Genomic DNA, 25,303 nt, shown 5'->3' with positions numbered 1-25,303 from the left:
TTAGTATTTGTTTTTTCAAGTACTCTGACTTAAGGTCATTTTCTTGATATATCCTTGCTAGAACTGAAAATCAAAACCAGCTTGTTAGATGCCATCCAGGAAACAATGCTTAAGTCCCCCAGATATGCCCTGCTTAATAAAGTAGCTGTGACTCTGTGATCCTTGCCATCTGATCCAGAATTGTACTTTCATGATGTTAAGAGAATTCTATGAATATGTGCTACCTTCATGCCAAACATCGTCTCAGTGTTTCAGATATTTTTTTTTTAGTTTTGTTCTACTCCTGTTCATCTACAGAAATAATGGAAGTTGAACATCAAAACAGTTCTAAATGCTGTTCACAATCAATTGTCAGCAGAAGACTAAGCTTTTGTTTTATCTATAAAATGCATTCTAGAATGGAAGGTAGAATCTGTCCACATCTCAGTAATTATATCATTCTATTGCATTATCTTAGAAGGCATCAAATAAGATGCCACATTAAGGAAAGTAAAGTGCATCTTTTGTAGGGTGTGGCAATATTTGCAATCTTCCGGCAATTTTCTTCAGCTTGTCCTCATTCTTAATTTTGATCAAAATTATTAATATATGTTTTAGAGATATTTTGTACTGGAGATACTTTGTGTTGCAGAAAGGTAACATGAGATGTTTTGTTCTTTATTGTAAAGGTGGTTCTATAATTAAGTCTAAAACTTTTGTTGAAGACTGCAGTTGATATTTGAATGTGCTGTTACGTAACAGACTGACATTTAAGCAAGGAAATGAAATTATGCAGAAATTGCATATGGAAATCAAAATCTAGCTCAGTTTTCAAAAGAATAATATATCTTGCTGGGGAAAAAATTGCATTCACCTGTATTTATTTTTAAGGAGCATCAGAAGCAACTGTAGAGCAGAAAAAGATTCCAGATGATTAAATTTATGTGCTGTGATTTATTTATAAATATTTCATTTCAAAATTATATAGATAATTGCAGAAATCAAGAGATGTCTCTTGTCCACAAAAGTTAAAACCCAGTAAAGTATGTCCTTGGGACATTTACTTGCCTCACTTTTAACTTGTTATATATCAAGGAGATCTTAAGAGAAAAATTAGAAGGCTAAAAGCTAAGCAATGAGTGGGAAGTACCCTCTTATCTGAATTTGAGTTTCCCTGCCACAGGCTCTTAGCCAAAGAGTTGATATGATAGATTGACACCACCCCAGCTGCTGTATCTGGAATTTTTCATGTTTCATAAAAATGTTTCTTATTAGCGATTAGAACAGCATGATAGAAAGTGAACAGTAATAAGGTTGTGCTAGAGAGAGGCCTAGCTAGGGTTTAACAGAAATAAAGAAAAGGAATATGCAATTCAATGTCATATTTTGAACTGGCAAACCCCAATAGCCCATTTGTCTTGTTTGTAGCAAAAGAAAAAGAAAAAAGAAGAAGAAGTGCTAAAAGAGTGGTTTTCTGTTTCCCTGCCTAAGGGCCTCCATGTAGTTTGGAAGCCAAATGTATTCTTCCTCACCTTGAGGAATATCTGTTATGCTTTCATTCATTGATTGATTATGTGCCATCTAATCAATGTGACTCTTAGCATCCCACATAGATTTTCTCTAGGACACTTTGTCTCTAACCAGGCCCTTCAGGTCTTCCAACACTACTCTTTCAGTAGCAATCTAAACAACAACAAAAAAAAAAACTTTTAAAGTAAAGATGCAGTGTTCTAATATGATTAGAACCCAAAATGGGGGAGAGAGGGAGCAGGAGACGAAACACTTGTTATTGTCCTGATCTGCATGAGGTGACTACTTCCAGGCTACAAGAGGAGTTAGAACAGAGCCACAGTGATTGGGCAAAGAGAAGAAATCTCTTACCACCCTATACTTGTTTGCTCATTCAGCCTGTCTAGATCCTTGTAGTTAATTATTTAAAAATTATCCACCCAATGTCTAAATAAGAGCTGCGGTGGCGCAGTGGTTGGAATACAGTACTGCAGGCTACTTCTGCTGACTGCTGACTGCCTGCAATTTGGCAATTCAAATCTCAAGTTCAAGGTTGATTCAGCCTTCCAAGGTCGGTAAAATGGGGACCCAGATTGTTGGGAGCAATATGCTGACTCTGTAAACCCCTTAGAGAGGGCTGTAAAAGCACTGTGAAGTGGTATATAAGTCTTAAGTGCTATTGCTATATGAAACTGACAAGTAAGCAATAGGGAGAATATGTCAGCAGTCAGGTTGACAAAAGTAATGCTTTTTGAATATGCCTGATTCCATTGTTGAAGCAACTGAAACAACTGTTATTTTAACAGTGTGGGCTCTTTTCAGTTGTTCGGGCCTTAAGGAGACCAGAGAGCTACCCTTTTCACTGTGATACTTATGTTAACATCTATTCATAACAACTGAAACCAATCCTTCGTCCTGCTACATGTCTCTCAAGGTTATCTAGAATGGTCAATCTACTTTCTGAAAAAACTAATAATAATTTTGGTATGTCTGCAAGTTAGTCCCTTGAGAACATAAATGGCAAATAACAATGGAGTGTTTTTTTCTTTTCCTTTTTTTTTAAAGTGGGGCTAGTTCAAAATAATATAAGTATTACAAGTTCAGTCACAGGTTTAACACATCTTTAAAAACAAATTAGGAAAATTAAAACATTAATCCAACACCACCAAATGAAGAGTGAAACAACAACTGAACCAAATTGGTCCCATTGGCTTGTGCAAATCTCATTTCAGCATTACTATTTCCTTCATGACTCTCAGTCACTGAAAATGTGGTTTTAATCAAGGGTGGCTTCTTGCTGCAATAAGTGCTATAGATTGACCTGTGTGGGTTCTTCCACAGCTGTAGAAGTATCTCTTCCTTTCCATACGGAAACAACTTTCTTGAACATAAAATTCTAATATCCAAAAGAAAAATATTTATTTTTTACAATATTGAGATTAACATTTTGTATAAAATTTTGGCAGGTGTGGCCTAGGCTAAGTCCTTGTACAAGATGGGCAGATTTTTTTTAAAGAAGATCTCAACCACCACAACATCCTCAAGATTCTTTGAAGATACCAAAGAACAGGGTTGGGATAGAGAGACATAGCCAACCACTGTGGCAGAAGCCCTCCAGCAGGTGTTCCAGGAGGAAAGAGAAAACAGAGAAGAGAAGAAGATTCATATTTGGACCACAAATTTCGTGTGCTCACTGTCTGCAGAATAATGACTTCCATTATGGTATGGGTGCTAATAAAATATGTCCAGTTAAAAGGAAACCAGCCATCCTCCTCTTGCAAAAAAGGTTGAGCTCGATGAAACAATTAGTGATGGGCAAAAAAGTCAAGTTTTTCTATATGCTCTGCATGCTCCAACTCTGCTCATGATTTCTTCCTTGGGAAAATCCCTTATTTGGTGGCCTTTATCCATTAAAAATCTAGCTTGCATTGTGTCCATTTCCTCAAACATCCATATGGAAATGGATGGAAAAAAAAACTTCATAAGGAAACAAGGTGATAAAGTCAGGAAGGCAGAAATGGGTTTAGGATTGAGTTTTACTCTGGGATCAAGGGTAGTGGTTGCCGTTTCTGAGCTGGAAATTGCACTGGGTCCTTTTCAGCTGCATTTGCAAGATTTCACAACCATGTTAGACAGCTGTTCCACTTTTGGGGTCCTTCCAACGTAATACAAGATAGTCAGGGGATCCAGATCCTGAGGAACACAGCAGGGGGAAGCAGATGCTTCAGGATTCAGAGTATTGTATAAACCAAGAACCTGGAAAAACAACCAAGGAGTATATGAGGATCTTAGCTAGCACTTGCCAGTTGCTAGAATTAATGTTGGGCAGGAAGCATATTTCAAAAATCCAACATTTACAGCTTCTACCTCAGCTCACTGGGTCAATATATTGAACAATTTACTGATCAAATGATTTTTCATCTGGAGCAGCTAAGTAAATTGTGTAACACCCAAACCTCTTTTCTTAGCAAATATAGTTCTTTAGCATATTCTTCTCTTTAAAAATAAATAAGTAAACTGGGTGTAACCGGCTTACAGTCTTGCTAAGAGTTTCAAGAAAAACAGCTGAAAAAAATCAACTTACTTTGGCCAGCTTTTCGAAATCATACTGGATTTAATCCAGTCCTTCTCAAGTATCAACATTCACCTCCCAACTGTTTCAGTTCTCTACAAGTCCAAGTGAGATACTTGCTTTGCTTCATTCTACATATTGCTATAGACAAGATCGGAAGACAACTGAGGAAAACTAGTATTTGTCTATTTTTCAAGCTCAGGGTGTGTAGTATGTCCAGATACAGCAAGTCTTCCTTCCATCAGCCTTCTTCATGGCCCATCAAATTAATACTATTGATTCCTCTCCTCAAACAAAATATTGTATACAGAAAATAATTATGAAAATAGTTTGTAAGCTCCAAATTTTCTAGGTTGAGACAGACTGCTGTTTACTACGTACTACCGTAGAACTGCCAAGTAGAGGAAGTATACCCCCTCCTTAGACCCCATTTAGTAAGAGACACTGCGCTGACATTGAGTTTTCACAATATACTAACCTATAATATGTTTGATTCTTAGTGTGTTTTTATGAATCCAGCCACAGGATTATGTTTTACGATTTATCATTTTCTGTGAATGTTGTCAATTGTAGCATATGAGGTTAAAAAACTGATTTAGTATAATTTCTAAACTGAGTCAGGGATTTCTTATCATGCAGATTTTAAAATATGCACAACCAAACGGTAAACATCTGTTTAAAATGCTGCACTGCTAAGAAATATTCAATCAGTTCTTCTACATTCACAATAATTGCAGCATAGACAACACTCTGATTGAACAACTGCTACAGTGCTTCATTGGGTGTTTCCTATCCATGCTGATAGTTGTCTCCCATCATGGAAATTCTCCTCTATAGCCAAAGCTAATAGTTATTACTGTACTTTGCCATATAAATACTTACAACAGGCATTAACAACCACAATTGTTTAACTATTGACTTCCATAACTGTTGCAAGAGAGGGGAAGATCTTTTTCAGCAAACCCTTATTACATTTATTTTATAGAAAAGAATATTTGTATTGGCCCACGGCCCAGAAAATGGATAGAAAGCAAACAAGGTATAGAACTCAGGGCTAGGTCTAATTTTTGCTCATCAGAAATTCTGGGGCAGAATGCAGAATAGTAAGCCACTTCACACTGCGCTAAAATTTGATTTAAAAGAGGGAAAAGACAGACAGATACTGTGCCTAAGGAGTTGTAGTTAAGCCCCAGGAGCAAAATAATGTAATCATATGCCAGCCATCACCAGATATGGTTTAAACAAAATGTGCCCAGTGATATAGCTGCAAACTATCTCTCCCTGATTTCCTTTTCAGCTGGAGCATAACTATTTTTCAGTTGGAAAAAACTAGAGAGGGAATGATGAGTGCGAGCTTATTAAGGAGTTCCTTGTCTACGTTCTTCCAATGCAATTGTCATCACACTAGGCATCACACACATCAGAGCTGTCAGAAAACTATCCATGGATTGGGGAGAGGGAGGGGGATCATCAGATGTATCTGCAACTAAACTTCAGTGGGCAATGAATGCCTCCGAAATAAGACTGATCTGAGAGTTAGGAAATGCTATTTTTACTCCATTCCTTTGTGTAGAACTAATTAAAAACACATGAAACATTTCAGGTTTTTATAGGCTATTTCCTTTGACCCATACTTCATTCTACATCTTAATTCCATTTTGAATAATGTCTTTCTTTACGCAGTTTTGGAAAAGCCGTGATAAGGAATTCACACTCTTTTTTGGAAAAAAAGTAAAAACCAGACACCAAGTGGCACTGGAGGGAGGGAGGCCACAGTGTTTGGAGAGAGGAAATGTTATACGCTCTATGCCATTTTCCAAATCCAAAATATTCCCGTCAAAGCAAACTCTTTTATTTCCTGTAAAGAAAAGTCAGACATAGCAGAATGGCTGCCTCTTTCAGCAACCAGGGATTGTGAAGTGTGCCTTAACTACGCATATTTGCCCGTGTTTAGCAGCATTCATAGTTAAAAAGGGGAAATCATTCTGTGAGCAATAAAACTTCCCAGGGTGTTTATTTGGGGAGTGGAGTGGAGACAGGCTCAGAATTTTGAGACCATGTTGTGATTGTTTTGCAAAATGATTGCCATGGGAAAGAGGCTTGTTTATTCACAAAACAGCCACGGTAGATGTAGGCAGCCCCAAAACACCAATTCACCCAAAAATGAAGATGAAAAGTATGGCAGAGGGGAAGTGCCTCAAGTTTTCTTTGCTTTTTTTCTGGGCACTTAAGCAGACTACCAAGGAAGGCACTTTCTACCCCATTTTTATTTTCTGTGGATGATGATGGCAGTCCTCTTCAAACAGATATTTTTCTGACCTTAGTCTTTAATTCTCATCATTCTTCAACCAGCAGAGCCATGGCTGATTGAGCAGGGAGTTGTACTCCACACAACCTGAGGGTGTGAAGGCTGGGGAAAACTGATCTGTAGACCTTATGTAATATTCAGAACTGCTCTTGTAAATAAAAATTGTGCTAGATACCAATGTTTTCCTTTTTAGGATGCCACCAGCTTCTTGTTTAACTTTTAAAAACTTTTTAAAGGAGGTGAGGTTTCTATGTGCTCCAAGAACTTTGTCTACAAATTATCTGTCTTTCTGCCCATATTTAACTCAGGCTCCACTAAGTTTAATAAGAACCTAGGAAACTAGGTGCAAGACTGCAGCCTCAATAAATGACAAAAACTCATAAAACATAACTATCCATGAGAGGGAATGTAGAGATAGAGAAGATGCCCTAACTTGTAAGTTCTTTGCTCATATTAAAACACTGATTACCGTGCTGTGTGTGGTATCTGCACTACGAAGGTAAGGGCATGGCCCGGAGCAAAAGTTAGCAAAGTACCCCTTTGGCTCATGCACCCATTTCCAGCCCAGATCTTGACGAAAATTGATGTAGAGACGACGTACACAGCAGTTCTCCTCCTGATTCCTATAACAAAAGGGAGCTGATATTAAATACACTCAAATCATTTATTCAAATTCAATTGTGTATTAATTCAAGAGCAGCATTTCCCCAGAAAAAACATGTATGTAATTTGGAGGTCCTAATGGATTCTTAGCTCCTGCTTAAAGACTAGGCAGCAGATGTGGCCAGGAGAGCCTATTCTTGTATTTGTATGTTTTGTTTTGATGTTTTTGGTCTTTTGCTTTAAATAAATGTAGGCACCTGCATTAACACTGAGTTATAAGATGTTGACTGAACCACCATCTTGGAACATAACATGTATGCACAAGAAGATAATCCAGAAAAAAAAAGTTATGACAGTGTCTGATTAAGGCTTGAAGTTTTTTTAAAAAAAATTGAGCAAAATTGCAAGAAGGAAACGGTAGCAAATCTACTAAGCCCTCTTCCTCTCCATGTTGTTGTTGTTTTAATTATGAAACTTCATACAGATGAAGAAGAGGATTAAAATCAGCCTGAAATGAAAGGGCTGTTTCTTTTAATGGGGGGAAAACCCAGGGAAGCTGCTATAAATATTTCAAAGCAGTCATAGTGATTAGTTTGGCTTTGTAGAGAAAACAAACCTTGGGGCTGCCCTATATATGTGACAGAAGATTTCAGGAGCATATTACTCTTCTTAGGAGAACAGCAGGTTTTCCAAGCTAGTATTGTTGTCAACTCGCTGTGACACCCTCATAGTTGGTGCTATAACGAGTAAATAAATACATGATCCCCAAAATGCTGCTCAGCAGAATAAGGGAATTATGAACAATGGATGAAAAAACTTTCTCAGCTCCACTTGTGTTATCCTTCTTCATATTACATTCTAAAAGACACAGTTTAGGAAGAAGCAGAGGATGTAAAGAGTTTAGTCTATAGATAATCCTTTAATCCATGCAGCTCATCTGTTTCCCTGACTCCATGATTTGGACACCTGCTCTAACAACAATCCCAAGACTTCAATAAAGCCGTCCTGCATCTATCAAGCTAAATGCAGCCCACCAATTATGTGAAAACTCACACAAAAAAGTTCAGCTTTTTCTGAGCCTTACTGAACCTATTTGGTTCCTGGTATCACTGGGAATGCATCATTTAAAAGGAACATTTCTCTCCTTTCTGTCACTGTCTCCATGATTTCTGGTTTCTTGCACCTGGTATGATAGTATGGTTGCAATCCAGACAGTGCATATCAAGTTTGGGCTACAAAGGTATATACTTTTCCAAGTGTTAGTGGCACCTGCCTCATATCTATAGCAAGATGGAGTAGCTTGGAGTTTTTGCTTCCTCTAGTTCTGGAAGGATGTCATCTTCACCTCTCGATGGGCTAGCATTCCCCCAGATAGAGCAGGTGTGCAATTTGGGATGGTCTCCTGGATTTGCAACTCCTGGTTGAGGAAGGTGATAGCCATGGGTGGGTTTGGGGAGCTTTTATATAAATTAATCTTGGTCCCATTCCTTGACCTTACACCTTGCTTGTAGTCACTCATGCTCTGGTCACTTCCCAGCTTAACTATTACAAAGCACTCTACATAGGGTTGTCCTTGAAAACTGTCTGGATATTGCAATTGGTTCAGAATGCAGTGGTGTTTGAAGTTTTAGGCACCACCACTCACTTAGATCCCACTGTTCAAGCTTCCAGTTTCTCTCCAGGTACAATTCAAAATGATTGTCCCCTTCTAAAGCCCTGTATAGCATGTGGCCAGGTTATCTGCAAGACCCCCTCTCCCCGAGGATATCTACCTGCTGCACCAGACTGTATAAGGTGGGCATTTTCCAGGTCCCTTCACTCAAATGTTGTCATCTAACAGGACCCATGAAGCGTGCCTTCTCAATAGAGGACCCCACCCGGTGGAATACCTTCTCCCTGAGATCTGGCAGGCCCCACCCGTTTGAACTTCCAGAAGAACCTAAAAAGATGACTTTTCCTCCGGGCATTGTGATAAGGTGAGACTGGATCCTAATGGTAGTGTGGGTTTTTTTCCAAATATTATTTTTAATTGTTTTGTTTTTCCACTGCAGTGAATCAAACAAACATGCAAAAGAAAGAATTTGCCTTTTCTTTTTTCTAAAGGGATGACTTGGCTCTTCCTACACAAAGTGGAATTTTTCTTCTCTCAGCCAGAGAATAGATTTTGGATACTAATTTCACATTTAAAGTGAGGACTAATAAATTGCCAAGATTTAGAGCTGGGAAGGAATTATAGTTCTGAGAGACAGTACTTTAACCAGTGGGGTTAATCAGTTGCACTTAACTTTAAATTTCATAATTATCTAAAGTCATCCCAATGTTGCTTTCAAGATCATTTTTTTCTGGAAAGATGGTTAATTTCCAGAGGAAGGTAGGTTCAGGAATCTTAGCTTACCGAAAGCAAAAATTGGTGTCCAATGCTCGTTTCTTTCTCTGGCTTCTCACAGCTGAACTTCCAAGACGATGTGGAGGCAGCATCATCAGAATCAGGTGGGGGTTTTGCAGGTCTTTTTGTTTCTTCAGGCTCCCCAAATCCCCACGGCCATGGCTCTCTTCACCGTCTATTCCTGAGAAGCATGGGGGAAAAGGAGACATCAAAGAGTTGCTTTAGAACTGCATTAGGAAATCTTGGAATCCATAAATCTATCTTTTGTAAGGATGGTGGTTTTACTCGAATAAATACAACTGAGAGAAAATCCTGAAGGTCATTTGTTTTATAATTTGCAGACTGATGATGGAGATCATTTAAATCTATCTCTTGATATTGCAATCAGTTCCTGAACAGGCCAAAAGAGATAAGTTACTTAATAATGGATGATATCTGATAACTGGAACCGAACAACTGAAAAAAAAAAAATCGGCGATACAAAATTCCTGAATACTATTGCCCACAGTGGAAGACCCAAAGCCAGGCACTTGCTAATACTGAGATTTCAAAAGTTGCTGGCTTCCTATGATATTACAAACCATTCCTAATCTCTATGCCCAAACATTGCAGCAGCACAGCAGAGGTTGAGTTTTTGAAAGTGGATGTGCACTGATTTACAAAGTTGTATTTATAACTCAGTAACACAGATGTCTATAACACTTAGCAGTTTTATGCCAGCTTAACCCTTATAGGTTTCCCCAAAGTTGTGTGAAAACATTGAGAATTCTACTATGAGATGCCTGTTCTAAGCACACGGCTTCGAGCTCCTTGAAAAAAGGATTGCTGTTAAAGTAATCTGTAAGTATACAAGTGCCCACGCTCATTATCTATCCCTAATGTAAATAAACAAACAAATATCTGACAATTGCTCATAGAGAAACATACACACTGCTATGTAGTGGAATACGATTAGGCCATGAATGCAATAACAATACTCAAATTTAGGTGAGTTATTCTACTTTCCCCTTCAGTTTCATTTCTGTTACCTTTGAATTTGATCTCCAGCACCTCATGCAGATTCTCCAGAATGTCGCCATTGGATTGAAAGGTGTTACATGGGCAATGGACACTAATCTCCAGTCCTAGATTAGATTCTGTAAGAAAATGAAGAATTAAAAAAAACCCTTACCAACCAATATTCATGAAAGCAAATAATGGTTCAGCAATTTTCATTTCTTTTCTTCTATTAATTAAATCTGTTAAGAATGGAGATCCTGAATGGATGTTTTCTCAAGATTAAAATGACTGGAAGGAGAAACTGACCTATATATGTGCAAACCATACCAGATTCTGTCCAGTAGTAGCTTCATATTGAGTTTTCTGTCCTGTCTGGATTGCTAATCTGAAGTTATCTCAACCTTCAACAAAAACAAGTTATTTATAATGTACTATGACAATATTTGGGAGCTGGACTGACCTATCAACTTTTGACAGGGATCTTAATTGGTTTTGCCATAATAGTTTGAACCTTAAGATATTTTTGAGTTCCTCAAAGAAATTAGCAAGTCCTCATTATTTTATTATAGATAGGGCTGTTAGTTAAAAAAGAGAATTTGCCTGAATAATGTGGATAAAAAGTCTAGAGATCCGTGACACCCAATTTCAAGATTTTGAAACCTTAATTATTTGGATGGAGCAATACCACAGAAATCAGTATATCTGTCTTTTATAGAAAGAGGGCTGGCTGTTGTATTTTTATACAATACTTTTTCCCAACCACATTCTATAAATGAAACAACCAAGTAACTTTCCTATTGGAAATCTAAACCACTAAACCTAAAATCCAGCAAGAAAAAACCTTCTGTACTACAATTAGGATTTATATGGGAAATGAATATTCCAAGTTTACATATAATATTTGGACACTGCTTTGCATGTAACTGTCATAGAATCTGAACATTCTTGGCAGAATTATTGGAGATAGGAAACATGAGAGTAACAAGCATATCCCTCATAGGCAGAGACTACTGTCTGTGGCCAAAAGCATAGTCTGGGGTTCAAGCCTGAATTTTAGCACCTGTCCAGTTTTCCGAGCTAGCTGCAGCTGCTGAATCTCACAGCCTGTGTTTTGTTCTATTATTCTCTACTGAGTGCTAATCTCTGTAGCAACTGCTGTGCTGCATTAAGCTATAAGACTCCAGGGTAGGACTTGTGTCAATTTGTAGCTCTCAGGGTTACCACCACCACAGGTTAGGGGAAAAGATCTCCTGAATTTGGTCATACCAACAATCCAGGCACATGATGACTATTCTGCTAAAATCATTTTCCCATATCTCAATTTTGGCTGCTGCCCAGATGCTAATGTTCCTGTGAACCTCAGCAACTAACAAACTAACTCGTAAATCATGCTATGATGTGCTTCTCATTACTAATTATATGAGAGAAAACTTTATATAAAAACAATACCAGAATCAATTCACACCAAACTTCGCCAATCTGGAATTTCCCAATATATTGGACTTAACTCTTATTGGCCATAATAAAAATTGCAGTCCAATATCTATGGAGCCTATTAAGTGGGGAAAGGCTGGTTTCCTATATGTCTAAGAAGACACATGCAACTTGCTAACAGAGAGGAATCTAACTTACTTCATGTGCCACTCACCTCTATGAAAAAGCCATTCACGGACAGTCTCTGTGACATCGAAAGATAACCATTCAGGAGAGCCCCGTGTCAGTACATTTCGGCCACTTAGGTACCGCTGCTTTGCAATATGCTCATCAGGTTTCAGGATCTACAAGAAGCAGATGACACAAGGCATTGTTTAGGTCACAAAGGACAGTTCCTGAGTTTCCTTTGATAAGACCAACTCTTCTGGGTAAGAATGCTTGAGTTATGTTTTTCTCTCTGGTTTTCTGTAATATGTAAAATGTCTAATGTGATTCATCTGAGCAAATTCTAGCCATGTCTACCAAAGGAATAGAATATGACAGGAAAGCATGCACATAAAAACTGACATAGAGGATGATGAAATACAAGAGGATGAAGGTACAGACTGAAGCTGGGTTGTACAACAATTTGTCCCATGATTTCACTAGAAAACTACTTGTCAGAACCATGTCCTGATTCTCCTGACTGTGAGAGATGCTTATGCCTCCACATGAAGGGCTTAGCTTCTCATACCATTACTATGAATTTTTGAAACAATACTAGCCTAGATACCTAAACTGCTTTATATCTTCCTGGAAGCAGCTCTGTGTAAGCATTGGCCATGAACTGAAAGGGAATATGGACAAAAGATATAGTTCAAAGGATTAATACTTAAGGATTAATACCTAAATTATTAGTAGGGCATCTAGCTTTCAAATACACATCTTCCATTCAATAAGGGTGCTGTGAATAAACCGATATGGGAAATGGGAGTGTTCTGATACAACACTCCCATTTGATATTTTCTACATCTCAATCTGGATTACAATATTGGATATAATGTAAGTGACTAACAGTATGAACTTTCACTTCTACTTAGGAGTATGTCTATTTGCTTATATTTATTTGGCTGTTTGGAAGGCTGCCCAAATCCTAAATGACTCTAGGAAATGTTCAACTAAAAATCAATCAAAACTGGGCTCCATGATCATCTTGTCCCCAGACTTGGAAAAACAATAGATTTTCAAAATGTCCTGGATGACATTTAAGAGGGAGTCATATGAGGAAATCTTTGTAAGGGGGGGAATCTTTATTCAGTAGGCCTTTCTCCCAGGTAAATAGGCATATTTTACAATGAAGAAATTCAACTAGTGGATAGCTTCTATATTTTAAGATCAAACAAGCAATCAAATACACTGCAGGCTAGTATTTGGTAGAGCAGCCAAGAAGAGTTTTGAAAATATATTCAAGTGCCATTATATCTCTGAACATACAAAGAGCATAATTATGCAACCCATGGTATTGTCTGTAACACTGTGGAAGAGGAAGTTGGACTTTGAAAAAAAGAGGATAAAAAGAATATTGATGCTATTGGACTGTAGTGGTAGAAAGCACTGAGAATGCCATGGATAGCCAAGAAAGCAAACAAAGAGATAATCAAATAAATCAGCCCAAAGTTCTCACTCAAGGATAAATGACTAATTTATCTGACTTTGGACACATTATATAAAGACCTAGCTTTCTGGAAGCTAGAACTGTAGCTGTAATTCTGGGAAAGGTGGAAAGAAAGAGAAGAAGATGACCAGCAGCAAAATGGTGGACTCGGTTACAGTGGCAATGAGTGCATCATTGGAAGACTCAAAGGACCAGGTTAGGGACAGATCATCATGGATAAAATCTATTATGTGTTCGCTAACAGTCAACAATAACTTGAGGGCATGTAATCATTCAAATAGGCATAAGGATTGCATTATGCTATACTGAATCAAATGGATTTCTTTGATTTAAATGGAGAGCTTTCTGTGTGCCCTTATGCTAAGTATTTGTTTTTGTTGCCGGATTATAATCACTAAAAAAACCAGGCCAGGGGAGTTATCCAACTAGAGAACAATCAGTTAACATGATCAAGAGATAGACAAGGTCATGGCTCGAATGCTCCCCACTGCCCTCTTGTTGCTGCATACCCTGTCTGTCCCCTGCCCACTATGTTCCTGAGAAGCAGGTGGCTCAACAAGCTGACACAGAGTCTGTCTTCAGTTTGCAAGGGAAAGATGGAGTGGTATTTGACAATGCAATGAAAGATGGCTTCTTCACCCAATAACCACCCCTGACAGTCTGTTTTTTTTATCCCACACCTGCTCTATGTGTTTCTTATTCATAGAGTGATCTGCCCATGGGCCTCTCCCCATAGAAGATTCACTGCTATCACTTTGTTTGGTCTAAAGTTACAACACCAAGAGCAAATCCTCCAGATAAACAATTTCTAGGCACTTTTTAAAATGCTGTTTAATAAATATTTTAATATCTAAACTAATTGTCCTAAAGGTGTTTTTTAAAAGTCAACTGGACTTTCTTGGGTTTTTCCTTGAAAATGTTTGCTTCTCATCCCAAGAAGCTTCTTCATCCAATTGTTTTTCTACTTTTTACCTTTTAAGTGTTTTAATATTTTGATCAATTTGCTTTATCTATTTTTATCTCCTTTTATTAATATATAAGTATCAGTTGCTGTGTTAAGCAAGGACCAAGAAGCAAGGATCTCACTTAAACGTATCTTCCAACTTTCTGCCAGCTTTCCCATTGAGTGCTTATGGGGAGTCAGCAGAGAACGTCAGAAATTGAGATCACGTAACTGCAACTCACTGCAATGGACAGAACTCCAAGAATCCATTAAAAATCCTTCTCCTTCAGTACTGTTGCAAGTTTGAACAGCCACTGGATGAGTGGTCATAATCTGAAGAGAAATGTACGTACTATGTACACATACATAAACTAACAATATAATGGAGAACTTAATTTTAAGTACTGTATTTTTCAGACTATAAGACACACTTTCCTCACACCCCAAAAAGTGGATGGAAATGACTGTGTCTTATAGAGCAAATATGGGCCTGTTTTTGGCCTACCAAACCCTCTGCATGTCCCATTTTTGCCCTCCCCAGCATTCAGAAGCACTCTGCGGGCTAAAAACGGGCCTATTTTTGGACTCCCAAACCCTCCACGGGTCCCGTTTTTGCCCCTCTGGCATCATAATTAAAACTGAAGCTGTCCTATAACTAATACTTTGATGTGAATTGCAGTGATTCTTTTTTTAAATCTTATACAATACTCAACTTTGTAACTCTGACATACTAAATGATAATGATAGAATCATTTTATTTTATGTTTTTTACTACTTTGAACTTTTAAAATAATAGAATGTTAATAATTTTTAATCATATGATATCAACATTACTGCATTAAAATCTACATTGAAATTATACAAGATTATACAACATCAAGATTTATAACATTACAATAAAAAGTAAAGAAAATTATTTTAGGTTACCAGCACTTAGGTTTATGTTAAACCTTCCTTGAGCCTATAATTATGCTTTATAGGTTTTTTTTCATTCTAGGGTTCCTCATATTTATCCCCTCTGCTCCCACATTTTCTGTAATCTTATTCTAAAGTATTAATGAGCTATATGTATGTTAAGCCCTTGGAATATTCAAGGAAAGCACACTGTGCTATTAGTGCCTACAAAGTGTCTATTAAAGGCACCATAGTCTTTGCTGTGAAGGTTAGGATTGGTTAGTTTGCATTGGTTGCTGTTCTTGATGTGAACTGGGGGAGGGAAGTTGTGGCAGACAAGTAGAGTGATAGGTTTAGCTTTGTTTAGAACCTGATCTTGGGGGAAAGGAAATTTTCAGTGCTCTCCTCTCCTGATTTACCAAAAACCCCATGTATCTCCCCATCCAATAATATTCTTGCTTTCCAAATACACAATAAAAACTGCAAGGGGGCATTGCCTGGAAGGGGAGAACTCGTTCACATCAGCCAGTTATCCATCAGCATATCTCAGGGCTATCCCTGAGATTCCCCCACATGGTGCATTGGCATCCACGCTAGACAGTTGCATGTGGTGATAATGGGGGCTGCTACCAGCAGGTGGAGGTAGGGGGTGCTAGGATTTGAAACATTCCCATCTTCTCCTGGCAGAAGCAGTCAACAGCTGTGCTGGCTTGCTGAACAGTGAGGAATCCCTGTGCAATATATTGGCAGCCATGGCAGCCGGCTGACACATTGTACAGTGAAGAACAGAGGGGAGGGAGGGGTCATGCCCATACCAGCCCAAAATGGCCAATAGTTGCTGGAATGATCCCTTTGCTTTGCATCATTAACTTAGTATGAGCCAAAGTACTAAGCACACTGCAAATAGCCTGGTTTCTAGGGGAAGGTGGAAACCCCACATTCAATTTCAGTTCGGCTCATCTTAGTTTGGCCTATGGATTAGGGTTGAGATAGCTGCATTATGTGTGTATGACCTTTCAATATGATTAGCCAGGTATTCTCAAGATGAACATAGGAGGATGTGAAGATGTGCCTTTTAGCAACAAAGGACAAGAGAAGTCACTCTCTAGGTTTGCACTGCTGGGTAATAAGTTATTGATTTATTTGGCATAGGGACCCAAACACATAACATGCCTTGTCTATAAAATGATGAAATAATTTCATAATTATTCATCACATCCCTGCCTTCTGAAGAGGGAAAAAACTCAGATACCAGAGAGGAAAGGTTAGTAGTCATGGACCAGGGCATGGGGGATTGAAAAGAAAGCAAAAATGTACACTAGAAATAGCAGATTGTCCCTTGAAGAACCCTGGAGCAGGGGTGAAATGCTCCCGGTTCGGCCAAACCATTAGCGATGGTGGCCGATGGTTTGGAGAACTGGTAGCGATGGTGGTGCGAGGATCCGCTCACCCACCCGGTCGTCATAACTTCCTGGTTTTAATCAGGAAGTAACCTGTTTTTTACGTGACGTGCACTTCCAAACCGGTTGGGAAGGTAAGTAGATTTCACCCCTGCCCTGGAGGCCCTGCTAGGAAGCGGGATTACCTGAAAGAGTTCAATACGCTGCTCAGAACGTTTGGAGCTGAGGTTTGGCAAGCGAAGGACCCGAAACTCTGCCCGGAAGAGGTTGGTGATGTTTGTCTCTGCTGAAGACACATTGAAGCGGAACATGTTGGACGTTACTCCTTTGGGGCATAGCGGCAGCTCATCTAAAAGAAAATGACAAATGAGCTGGGATGGCATTGAGGAGGGAGATCATAAGACAACCAGGACTGAAAGCATTTCATTTATTTATTTATTAAATTTATATACTGCCCATCTCACAGTTTGACATGACTCTTTAGGTAGAAAAATCAAGGCAGAGTTAACATATTTCTTTCCTCCTTGGAAGTACTTTCTACCCAGATGCTGTTCCTTAGACAAATTAAAACATTTAAGAGCAAAAGAAACAGTGGCCTAGTGCAAATCAATAAGTTGGTTACCTTCAAATAGCCATCTTTTAATGATTCATCCTTTAAGCATATTAATAACTTGGTCCCATATATTCAGGATAAAGAACAATCTTAAACTGAATAAAGAACAAGTGTTTAAAGTCACTGTAAAAGATAACCAGCTAAAACTGGCCCATCAAAAGCCAACAAATTATTTTAAAAACACATTGTTTTCAAACAGATTCTCACCTAAACCAACTAGGAAATTAATAATTTGGTAATTGTTTTTACAATTAAAATAGCTGTATTCAATCGTTTTAAAGATTCACATGTCAGTTTTTCTTATTTCTTCATAAACAAACAAACCCCAAATCAAAAGCCCCTTATTCAGTTGGTTTGCCACCAAATTTTGTTGGTGCAATCTTGAGGAAGCCCTTGGACCAGGGGTGAAATTCAGCAGGTTCTGACAGGTTCTGGAGAACTGGTAGCAGAAATTTTGAGCAGTTCGGAGAACTGGCAGTGGGAATTTTGAGTAGTTTGGACAACTGGCAAATACCACCTCTGGCTGGCCCCAGAGTGGGGTGGGAATGGAGATTTTGCAATATCCTTCCCCCAGGAGTGGGGAGGGAATGGGGATTTTGCAGTATCCTTCCCCTGCCACACCCACCAAGCCATGCCCACCAAGCCATGCCCACAGAACCGGTAGTAAAAAAATTTGGATTTCACCACTGCCTTGGACAACAGATGACATATTTGGTATTGTGATTTCCCCTCTTTTTCCATGACTTGTCACAGAATAGATGTATTAACACATTTTTAAAAACCCTACATCGCACATATTTTGGTTTCTATTGCAATTCTTGTATGTCCCTCACCTCAAAAATGGCAGGAAATTCAAATTTAGTGATACGATCAGAGGGGACTCGGGGGGCTCTAGTCTGTCCCCTCTTGATCTATGTTATCAAAAGCTACTGAAAAGTCCAAGAAAATCAACTCCCGGTAGAAATAAATCCACTGGAATGGATTGAATATCAATTCATAGGTCAAGCTTAGATTGAAATAGGGTTACGTTAATCAGCCCCAAGTGCTTCCTTAGTTTCCTAGTTGCTTCCTAGTTGCTTGTGCTTCCTTTTCTCCCTCTGTCTCCTCTATAGAGGCTTTAGTATTTTTTCCACAGAAGTTGACTTCACACCTTTAGCCCAAAAAGCAGACCACCAGGAGAGGGCTAGAGGTCTTTAATTCCTCAACTCCTTGCCCACACGCACAGACTACTCCTCCAAGCCCCAAAACACAGTGCTCTCCGCTGCTTTTGACAAGGAACAAAGATGTAGTGCTCTGGGAAGCCTGCCACATGGCGTCATGTGGACAGGAGCCACTGGATTTTATTTTTTATTTTTTGGCCATATACCCTCCTGTCCTAGAGATGAAACGTTGGGGAGGCAGGGTGTACACGTGCAAAGATCTACTTCGCCTGTCATCATTTGGAACCAGGATGTGGGACTGTCTGCTTTTCTATCGGAGCGAAAGCTCTCCTCCTTCTGCTATCTTGCTTCCTCTTCAGGGCTAAAGTCCTGGAACAAGACAAATACTTTCAGCTATCTGGTGAACAGTTCGGAGCCAGGACTATTTCCTGTGTGTGCCGTTCGGAATTGTCTGTATCAGCACTGAAACCTCAATGGAATAAGACTCGCCCCACTTCCTCGGGTGGCGGGGACTGGAGGAGGAGAGCGGGTTTGGCTCTATGTTTGTTCTGAATCACCACCTGGCAGAGAGACAAAGCCAAGGAAAAGTTGAATACTGGCCACTTTTGAAGACATGGGACCAAATCCATCATCCAGGCAAGGGAGAGAAATGGCACAGATTTCAGCAAGGCAGGCCTCTGCTTTTACCAGGGTTAAGTTGAATTGCACTCTTACTTTCTTCATCATGACCTAACTTCAATGGCATCCCTTGGAATGCAAATTGTTTGGTCCCAGGAGACAAGTCAAAACAACACTTCCTCCCAGAGAGTCCACAGTTCAACTTCTCACTGTAAGCTTCTCAACCTACCTGGTTGAGTCTGGGGTTGATGTCAGCCAACCTCTGCTCTTACTGCTTTTATCTTGGCCTGATGTTTCTCTTCCTGCCCAAGTACATTGACTTTGCATCCTGAATAAACTCACACAGATCTTTGGCTAAATGCCTTTCCAGGACATACTTCAAATTAAATATCATTTCCCCTACTGTAAAATAGAGAATTTTTGGGAAGTTGGGCCATAGTTGAGATTTTAGGAGTATTTTGTAATCACTTTCACAAAATAGTTATTCATAACACAACTGCCAGAGTTGATATGGGAAATCACAAATCCCCTGTTAAGTAGAGGATAGATTGTTGGGTTGTTCCTGATGTTCCCTTAGCAGCATCCAATATCATGCAACTGGGCTGTAGACACTCGCTACTTTGGTTGTCTAAGTAAATCCACAATTCCCTCTTTCCATCAACCAAATGTAGCTCATCACTGTTCTCTAACTAAAGCTAAATGTTGACTGCTTTCCCTTTCTCTGTACCTTAAGATTGCTTCAGACCATTGTTGCTATTGGCACGGATCATATATTTTTATGGAACAGTTTAGTCAAAGTACGATGCAAATGTACGGAGACATCTGCATCGTCATCTCATCATTTATTGCTGCTTGGTAGACATAGGAATCCCAAAGGTTATTCATGGATTACTTTTTTCCAGTTGCGATATTTGAAAACTTGTGAAAGGTATATGTTATATCCATTAATTGTTTTGCTGTCTCTTATGTAGAGCATTGCAAGTTTCCACCAAATTCCTTGCCAATTTGTAGCAAGGAACAGAAACAGAACATATATTTCTTGTTATTTCTCAAATAACATTTTAAGCAACTCTTCCTTGTGTTTTCATTTATCTCCTGAATAACATTCTTAGGCTGCTGCACAATTTGGTCAGATAGTGTCTATATGGATCAGGAAAAGAATTGAACAAGTAACTATAAAGTGCCAACTTTATTGAACTAAAATTGCTATGATCCCATTTAATATAACCATATTGGCTAAGGATGCAGAAGGTATTTTTTTTTATCCTTCAAGTGGTATTTGTTCAGGGAAATGGGCCTCAAAATAGGACTGCATAAGGAGATGTGAATGGAGCAAAATTTAAAAGTTGGTGGCAAGGTTCAAGCAATATCTTCTGTTAAAGAGTTTGTTGACTGATTACTTTCAATAATTGGATCCTCCCCATACCTTCCAAACAGGGCAGCGGGGCCTTCTTTCAGCTAAGGCTGATGTAATCTAAGTCGGCACAGGAACAATAGAAGCAACTTTTGAGACCGCAGTGGCTTTCACTGCAGGAAAATCAGTAAGTTGGCTGAACAGAGTAAGTTATAGAAGCATCTTGTTCTACTGGTTACTTCTTTTTCAGAACAGAATGTGAAACATTGCAATTAAATGATTATATTTGTAACTAAACTCAAAAACTGGATAATTCCGTAATCCTTTTATGATTTTCCTAACATGAATTCACATCGGTACCGTTAAGTGATGAACCTCTGAAACTTCTCTCACTGAGGAAAAATGAGCAAGCATAATTGTATGCCACACTCTAGGTACTGCAATACTTTATTATAAACTCCTCTTTTGTTATTACACTACCACAGTGAAACGCTGAAACTCAGAAATATTATTTTAAATTTCATTTAGCTTCAGGGCATTTATTGTATTTCATCTTCTGTGGCTCCATATTTCTACTATTTCATAGCAAGAGAAAGCACAGATGTACAAAGATGTACAAAAGTTCTTTTTTACCTTTGTGAAGACCTCTCAGAATCCTCTTTTCCTCTGATTTGCTTAATATCTGTTCTGTTCTGTATCATTTTCATAATGTCCTCAGCATTATGAAGAAGCTACTGTGCCACCTCTATTATTCTGACTCTTATTCATGTCCACATTTTTCAACTTAATGAATTTCTTGGAGGAGAAATAATGTGATGATGTAAATAAACAACTGTTGGTATCTCTCACCAAAAAAGCTCCCCCTTTTTAAGGGTAGCTGCCTATATGTAGGCTGAGTTTCTAACTTAGATCCTTGTTGCCAAGGTAAGGACTATGCTGTCAGATCTGAGATTGCACCCAGTGCAAAGAAAGCCAAGGCTCTGCATGGAAAGGCAGCAGCACTTTTTTGGTTTCCAACAATAACCTGGCCACAAAACTATTATGACAATCAAGATATACCATCACAATAAGGAGCAGGGGGCATAAGAAGATTTTTACAGTTTTGTAGAACTGGTGAAAGGTTTAAGTGGCTTAGTGACGAAATTTGCCAAATATTTTCTTTATAATTCCAACTCTGCTCCTGAGTGCAGGTTCAATAGTCATACTGATTGCTGATCATTGAAGGATTTACTTTATTACATGCAAAACAGAAACCAAATCTATCACGCCAGTTGTGGTTGAATATACATTATGTATTCTCTGTAGGAGAAAGCTTCCCCAGTATCTGCAGTGACTGCTAGTCACATATGGAACATATTAATATATCTACTCTGTCCTTCAAAAATAATTTTGGCTTCAAAGCATCAGAACACTTTTTGCTCTCTCTGTCCTGAAGTACATAGCTCCCACCCACTCATGTTCTTTGTTGCTCTCTCCCCCCCCTCCTTTCCTACTTGAGCTTTGTAGATATCCTTGGTTCTTCTCACACTGGCTGGATCTGGGGATGATGTTATTCCAAGGCACCAAAAGCTAGCTGAGCTTGCTTATTACCAATGCTAAAACTTTTCTACCCATGGGAAGAGGGGCTACACAACTTTAAAAAACATGATGTTTGTAACTTGGGTTCAGAGAGGCTAGCTGCAGGCTTCCAAGAGGCTATCAGTGTTTGCTCAGAGGCTAGCCTACTTTCCTTAGTAAAAACTTACTTTCAAGAAAGGGTGCAGAGATTACAGCCTGAATTGTTTAAGCTCTCACCCTCATCACTCACTCTATCTCCAGGCCTCTGCAGTCATCATCAACAGCCTTGAATATATTCTTGCCATTCTCTTTTCTTGTTGCTTTTTCTACCCCTCCCTCAAGGATACTTGGACACGTCTTCCGTCTCACCTCCCACTCAGCTCTGCTGTTAATTCAAGAGCCCATGAGGACACCTAATGGCAGTCAAGGAAAAAGTACTTATGGCCAGAGACTCACAGCCTCTTTCTCAGACTCTTCCATTATTAGAAAATCCATCTGAGCACACTACCAGACCTAAACCTGAAATATGCTTGGTAAAGATAGGTATTAACAAATCATTGTACAAATCTGTTTGGCCCACAACTTTCATCCGTGAGTTAAATTTGTATGCCACTTCTAAAGTCAGATACACTTTATTCTCATATTCAAAATGTTCTCTCCACATCCAACACATATACTTAAAAGATTTCTGGTTATGTTGGAAACACATCTACACATGTCTTTTGTATTTGCTCATATACACAGACATGGATACTCTCACACAGACATTTTTGCAAAATATTTGCAAAATCACTTGTGCATCTAATATATGTCCAGGCAATCAGCTCTGGTGGTGCATGCATACAAGTATACCCTCATCCATTTGCATAAATATCAGTGTCTCGCCAGGCGGTCACCAATCACTGATACACAATGCCGCAATGAACAGTAATTGCCAACTTCTGGGCCAGACAAGATTCTGCATCCTAAAAGGGGAGGGGGAAAACTATTTATCAGGATAGATCTCTCAAGGGACCTGGCAGAGAAATGCTCTTTATTTTTGCAACCAGGAATTTACAAACAGCTAAGCAATTGCAGAGAACCCAGACCGCTGTGCCTTGGATTCAGATCTAAGCTTACATGAGGATTCAATAATTCTAAAGACAACAAGAACTCAGCTGTTGTCAGAAGTCTTTTCCACACTCCTATCTTTTAACTGCTTGGTGAGTTTGCCTTCCTCCTCCCATTCCCAAGAGGGGATGCTGTGTTTCTGCCCCCCTCTCAAATAACGGATCATCAGGCAACATCTCCCACCTCTTCCCACTTTTTAAATTGCTCTCCGGGAACCCAGAAGGAACAAGGACTTACTGTGCTCGGGAAAGGCCTGGATCATGTCAAACTTGTGGATCTCTTTGGCGTAGTATTCGGACTCCGAGTTGTCCTGAGAGCAGCTGTCCTCCTTCTCCTCTTCCATCTCCTCTAGTAGTTCCCGGGTGCTGTTATATAGAGCCAGGACTTGATAGGGCACGTGGCTTCGCCCCACACTCTCTGGAGGGCTGGTTAGGCGCAACTTGCTCAGGATTTGGCCCCGGATGGCCTCTATCCTCTTCTTCTTGATGTGCTCCAGGTCCAGCGTCGTGCAGGAGGAGAGCGACAGGCTGACGGTGGCCAAGCTCAGGAGCGAGAGGAGCAGCAAAGTCCCGCGCAAGTGCATCTTCAGGCGTGGCGCAAGGTGGGGAAAGAGCGGCGGGGAAACTCCGCAGGAAAGCTGCGGGCGACCAAGCAGATCCTGCCGTTTGGCACTTGGCGAGAAGGGGCATGAAGGATCTCCCCGCCGGCCTCGGGAGCGGGTTGGACTCCGAGCCTAGGAAGAACCGACGGCCGCCGTCGAGGCAGAGGAGGAAACGGATCGGCGCCCCGCCCCGCCGGGGTTCCTCTCCATGAGGGCGAGGGCGTCCGCGCAGGGGGGCAAATCGGGCCGAGCTGCCGGCTTCACCGTCTCGCCCAGGCTCCCAATCCCGCTGAGGCGCTGGGCAGCTTCGGAGGAGGCAGGCGGCGGGGAGACTCCACGGGGAGCGCACGTGTCAGGGGCCGAGAGCGCACTTGTGGCTGCCCATTCACGCTGCTTCGTCGCTCGCCATACCGGTGGGAACTGCGCCGAGACCGGGTCCCCTCAAGAGACGCGCCTGAATGGCCTTGGCTGTTCTTCTCAAGAGCTCCTGAGCTTGGCGCGGGCGGGCAAAGCTGCTAGCGGTGCCTCCTGCCCGGCTTTCGGAGCTCGTCCGCCGTCGCCCGGCTGCCCAGTTTCTGGTAGAAGCCGTCTCTTTTCTTCCGCTCTCGACCGCCGCCGAGCTCCCCTCGGCCCCCTTTCGCCGTCGCCTCCTCTGCCTTTTCTCGCCAGGCGCACTGCCTGCTTCTGTTTCTCTCGCTTGAAATTTTATACCTCCCTCTCATGACGTCTTCGAGACCGGGCCGGGCACAGGGGGAGCAACCGAGGGCTCTCTCGCCAAGCCCAGCCTTCCCGCGTCCAGCGCAATGCTCAGGGGGCGCTTTCGGGCTCTGGGAAGGCGGTGCCGCCTGGGAGCTTCGGCTTCCGAGCTTCGACGAAGTTATCAGTAGGAGCTGAAAGGTTCGCCTCACGAATTGTCTCGTCTTTCCTTTCTCTTTCTTTCTTTCTTTCCCCCCACCCCTAGAAGAATGGCGGGCCCGAAAATCCGGGGGCTTGAGATAAAATAGGGAAAGTTGGTCGGATATTTTTCCGAGGCGCCTCGATTACAGCCGAAGCATCTCAAACGTCCCTTCTGTGTGCTGGTGTTTTGCCACGATCTCGTGATCACCCGTGGTACCAACAAGTGGAATCCTTGTGTTGGCACACCTGATTGATCCTGCACTCGAATCATTCCCCACTACTAAACGCTTTTGACTAACTGAACTGATTCGATCCCGCAGCCATACTCAAATATAAAGCTTGGTGGAATGATTTCTTCCAAGTAAATCTGGCAGATCGGTTGAATTCTAATAAAGATCCTCATTTTTAACTATGGCTTGAACGTATTACAATGTTACAGCGCCGAAAAGCTCAGTCTCATAAAAGCTCTTGCTGGAACAGCGTCATGACAAGACCTTGACCCTGAAGAGGGGGAAAAAAAAGAAGCAATTATGCTGTGTTTTGAAGAGCTGGGTGTTCTCTCCCGTTTTGTTTTGTTTGTAAAGTATTGGGAATGTGAGGTTGCGAACTGATTTAGCAAGCGCCTTGGAATGACCGTGTTTTTAATTTAATTTTTAGAATTTGTAAAATCATCTTTTGTATTTCTTTTTTTATTTCCCCCCCATCTGGCTTT

At 40.3% G+C, this 25,303-nt stretch overlaps 2 protein-coding genes across 18 annotated transcripts in view; one reads left to right on the top strand and one right to left on the bottom strand.

Moving 5' to 3' along the window:
- Positions 1 to 9,024, top strand: part of TTLL5 (tubulin tyrosine ligase like 5) — a 150,303-nt gene extending 141,279 nt beyond the window's left edge. For 9 of the 17 annotated variants that reach the window (XR_015728970.1, XR_015728969.1, XR_015728967.1 and 6 more), the window contains one exon: positions 8,812 to 8,914. Coding sequence is in view for 8 of the 17 variants with exons in the window: in XM_087874036.1 (XP_087730162.1) it covers positions 8,812 to 8,951 (140 nt within the window). In the remaining 9 variants the exon portion in view is untranslated. Of the gene's footprint in view, positions 1 to 8,811 lie in introns of all 17 variants that reach the window. The other 8 variants (XM_087874036.1, XM_087874022.1, XM_034418151.3 and 5 more) reach the window with 2 other exon arrangements.
- On the bottom strand, positions 2,883 to 24,769 carry TGFB3 (transforming growth factor beta 3). Its single transcript, XM_034418161.3, has 7 exons — positions 23,331 to 24,769; positions 16,867 to 17,030; positions 12,005 to 12,134; positions 10,386 to 10,493; positions 9,367 to 9,538; positions 6,838 to 6,991; positions 2,883 to 3,744 (listed from the first exon to the last, which is right to left on the bottom strand). The coding sequence occupies exons 1-7, from the start codon at positions 23,674 to 23,676 to the stop codon at positions 3,586 to 3,588; spliced, it is 1,233 nt and encodes a 410-aa protein (XP_034274052.2). The 5' UTR covers positions 23,677 to 24,769; the 3' UTR covers positions 2,883 to 3,585.
- Positions 24,770 to 25,303: the final 534 nt, after the last annotated feature.

This window comes from Pantherophis guttatus, chromosome 1 (genome assembly GCF_059756535.1).
Source record: "Pantherophis guttatus breed Tessera chromosome 1, ASM5975653v1, whole genome shotgun sequence".
Classification (NCBI taxonomy): Eukaryota; Metazoa; Chordata; class Lepidosauria; order Squamata; family Colubridae; genus Pantherophis; species Pantherophis guttatus.
This window is presented reverse-complemented; position numbering and strand designations above follow the sequence as displayed.

Coding starts and splice junctions, on each gene's coding strand:
- TGFB3 (XM_034418161.3), bottom strand. CDS start 23,676: ATGCACTTGCGCGGGACTTTGCTGCTCCTCTCGCTCCTGAGCTTGGCC. Junction 10,494..12,004: donor TGAATGGCTTTTTCATAGAG/GTGAGTGGCACA, acceptor ATTTTCTTACAG/AATCTAATCTAGGACTGGAG. Junction 3,745..6,837: donor CAGATACCACACACAGCACG/GTAATCAGTGTT, acceptor TTGTTTTTCCAG/GTTCTTGGTTTATACAATAC.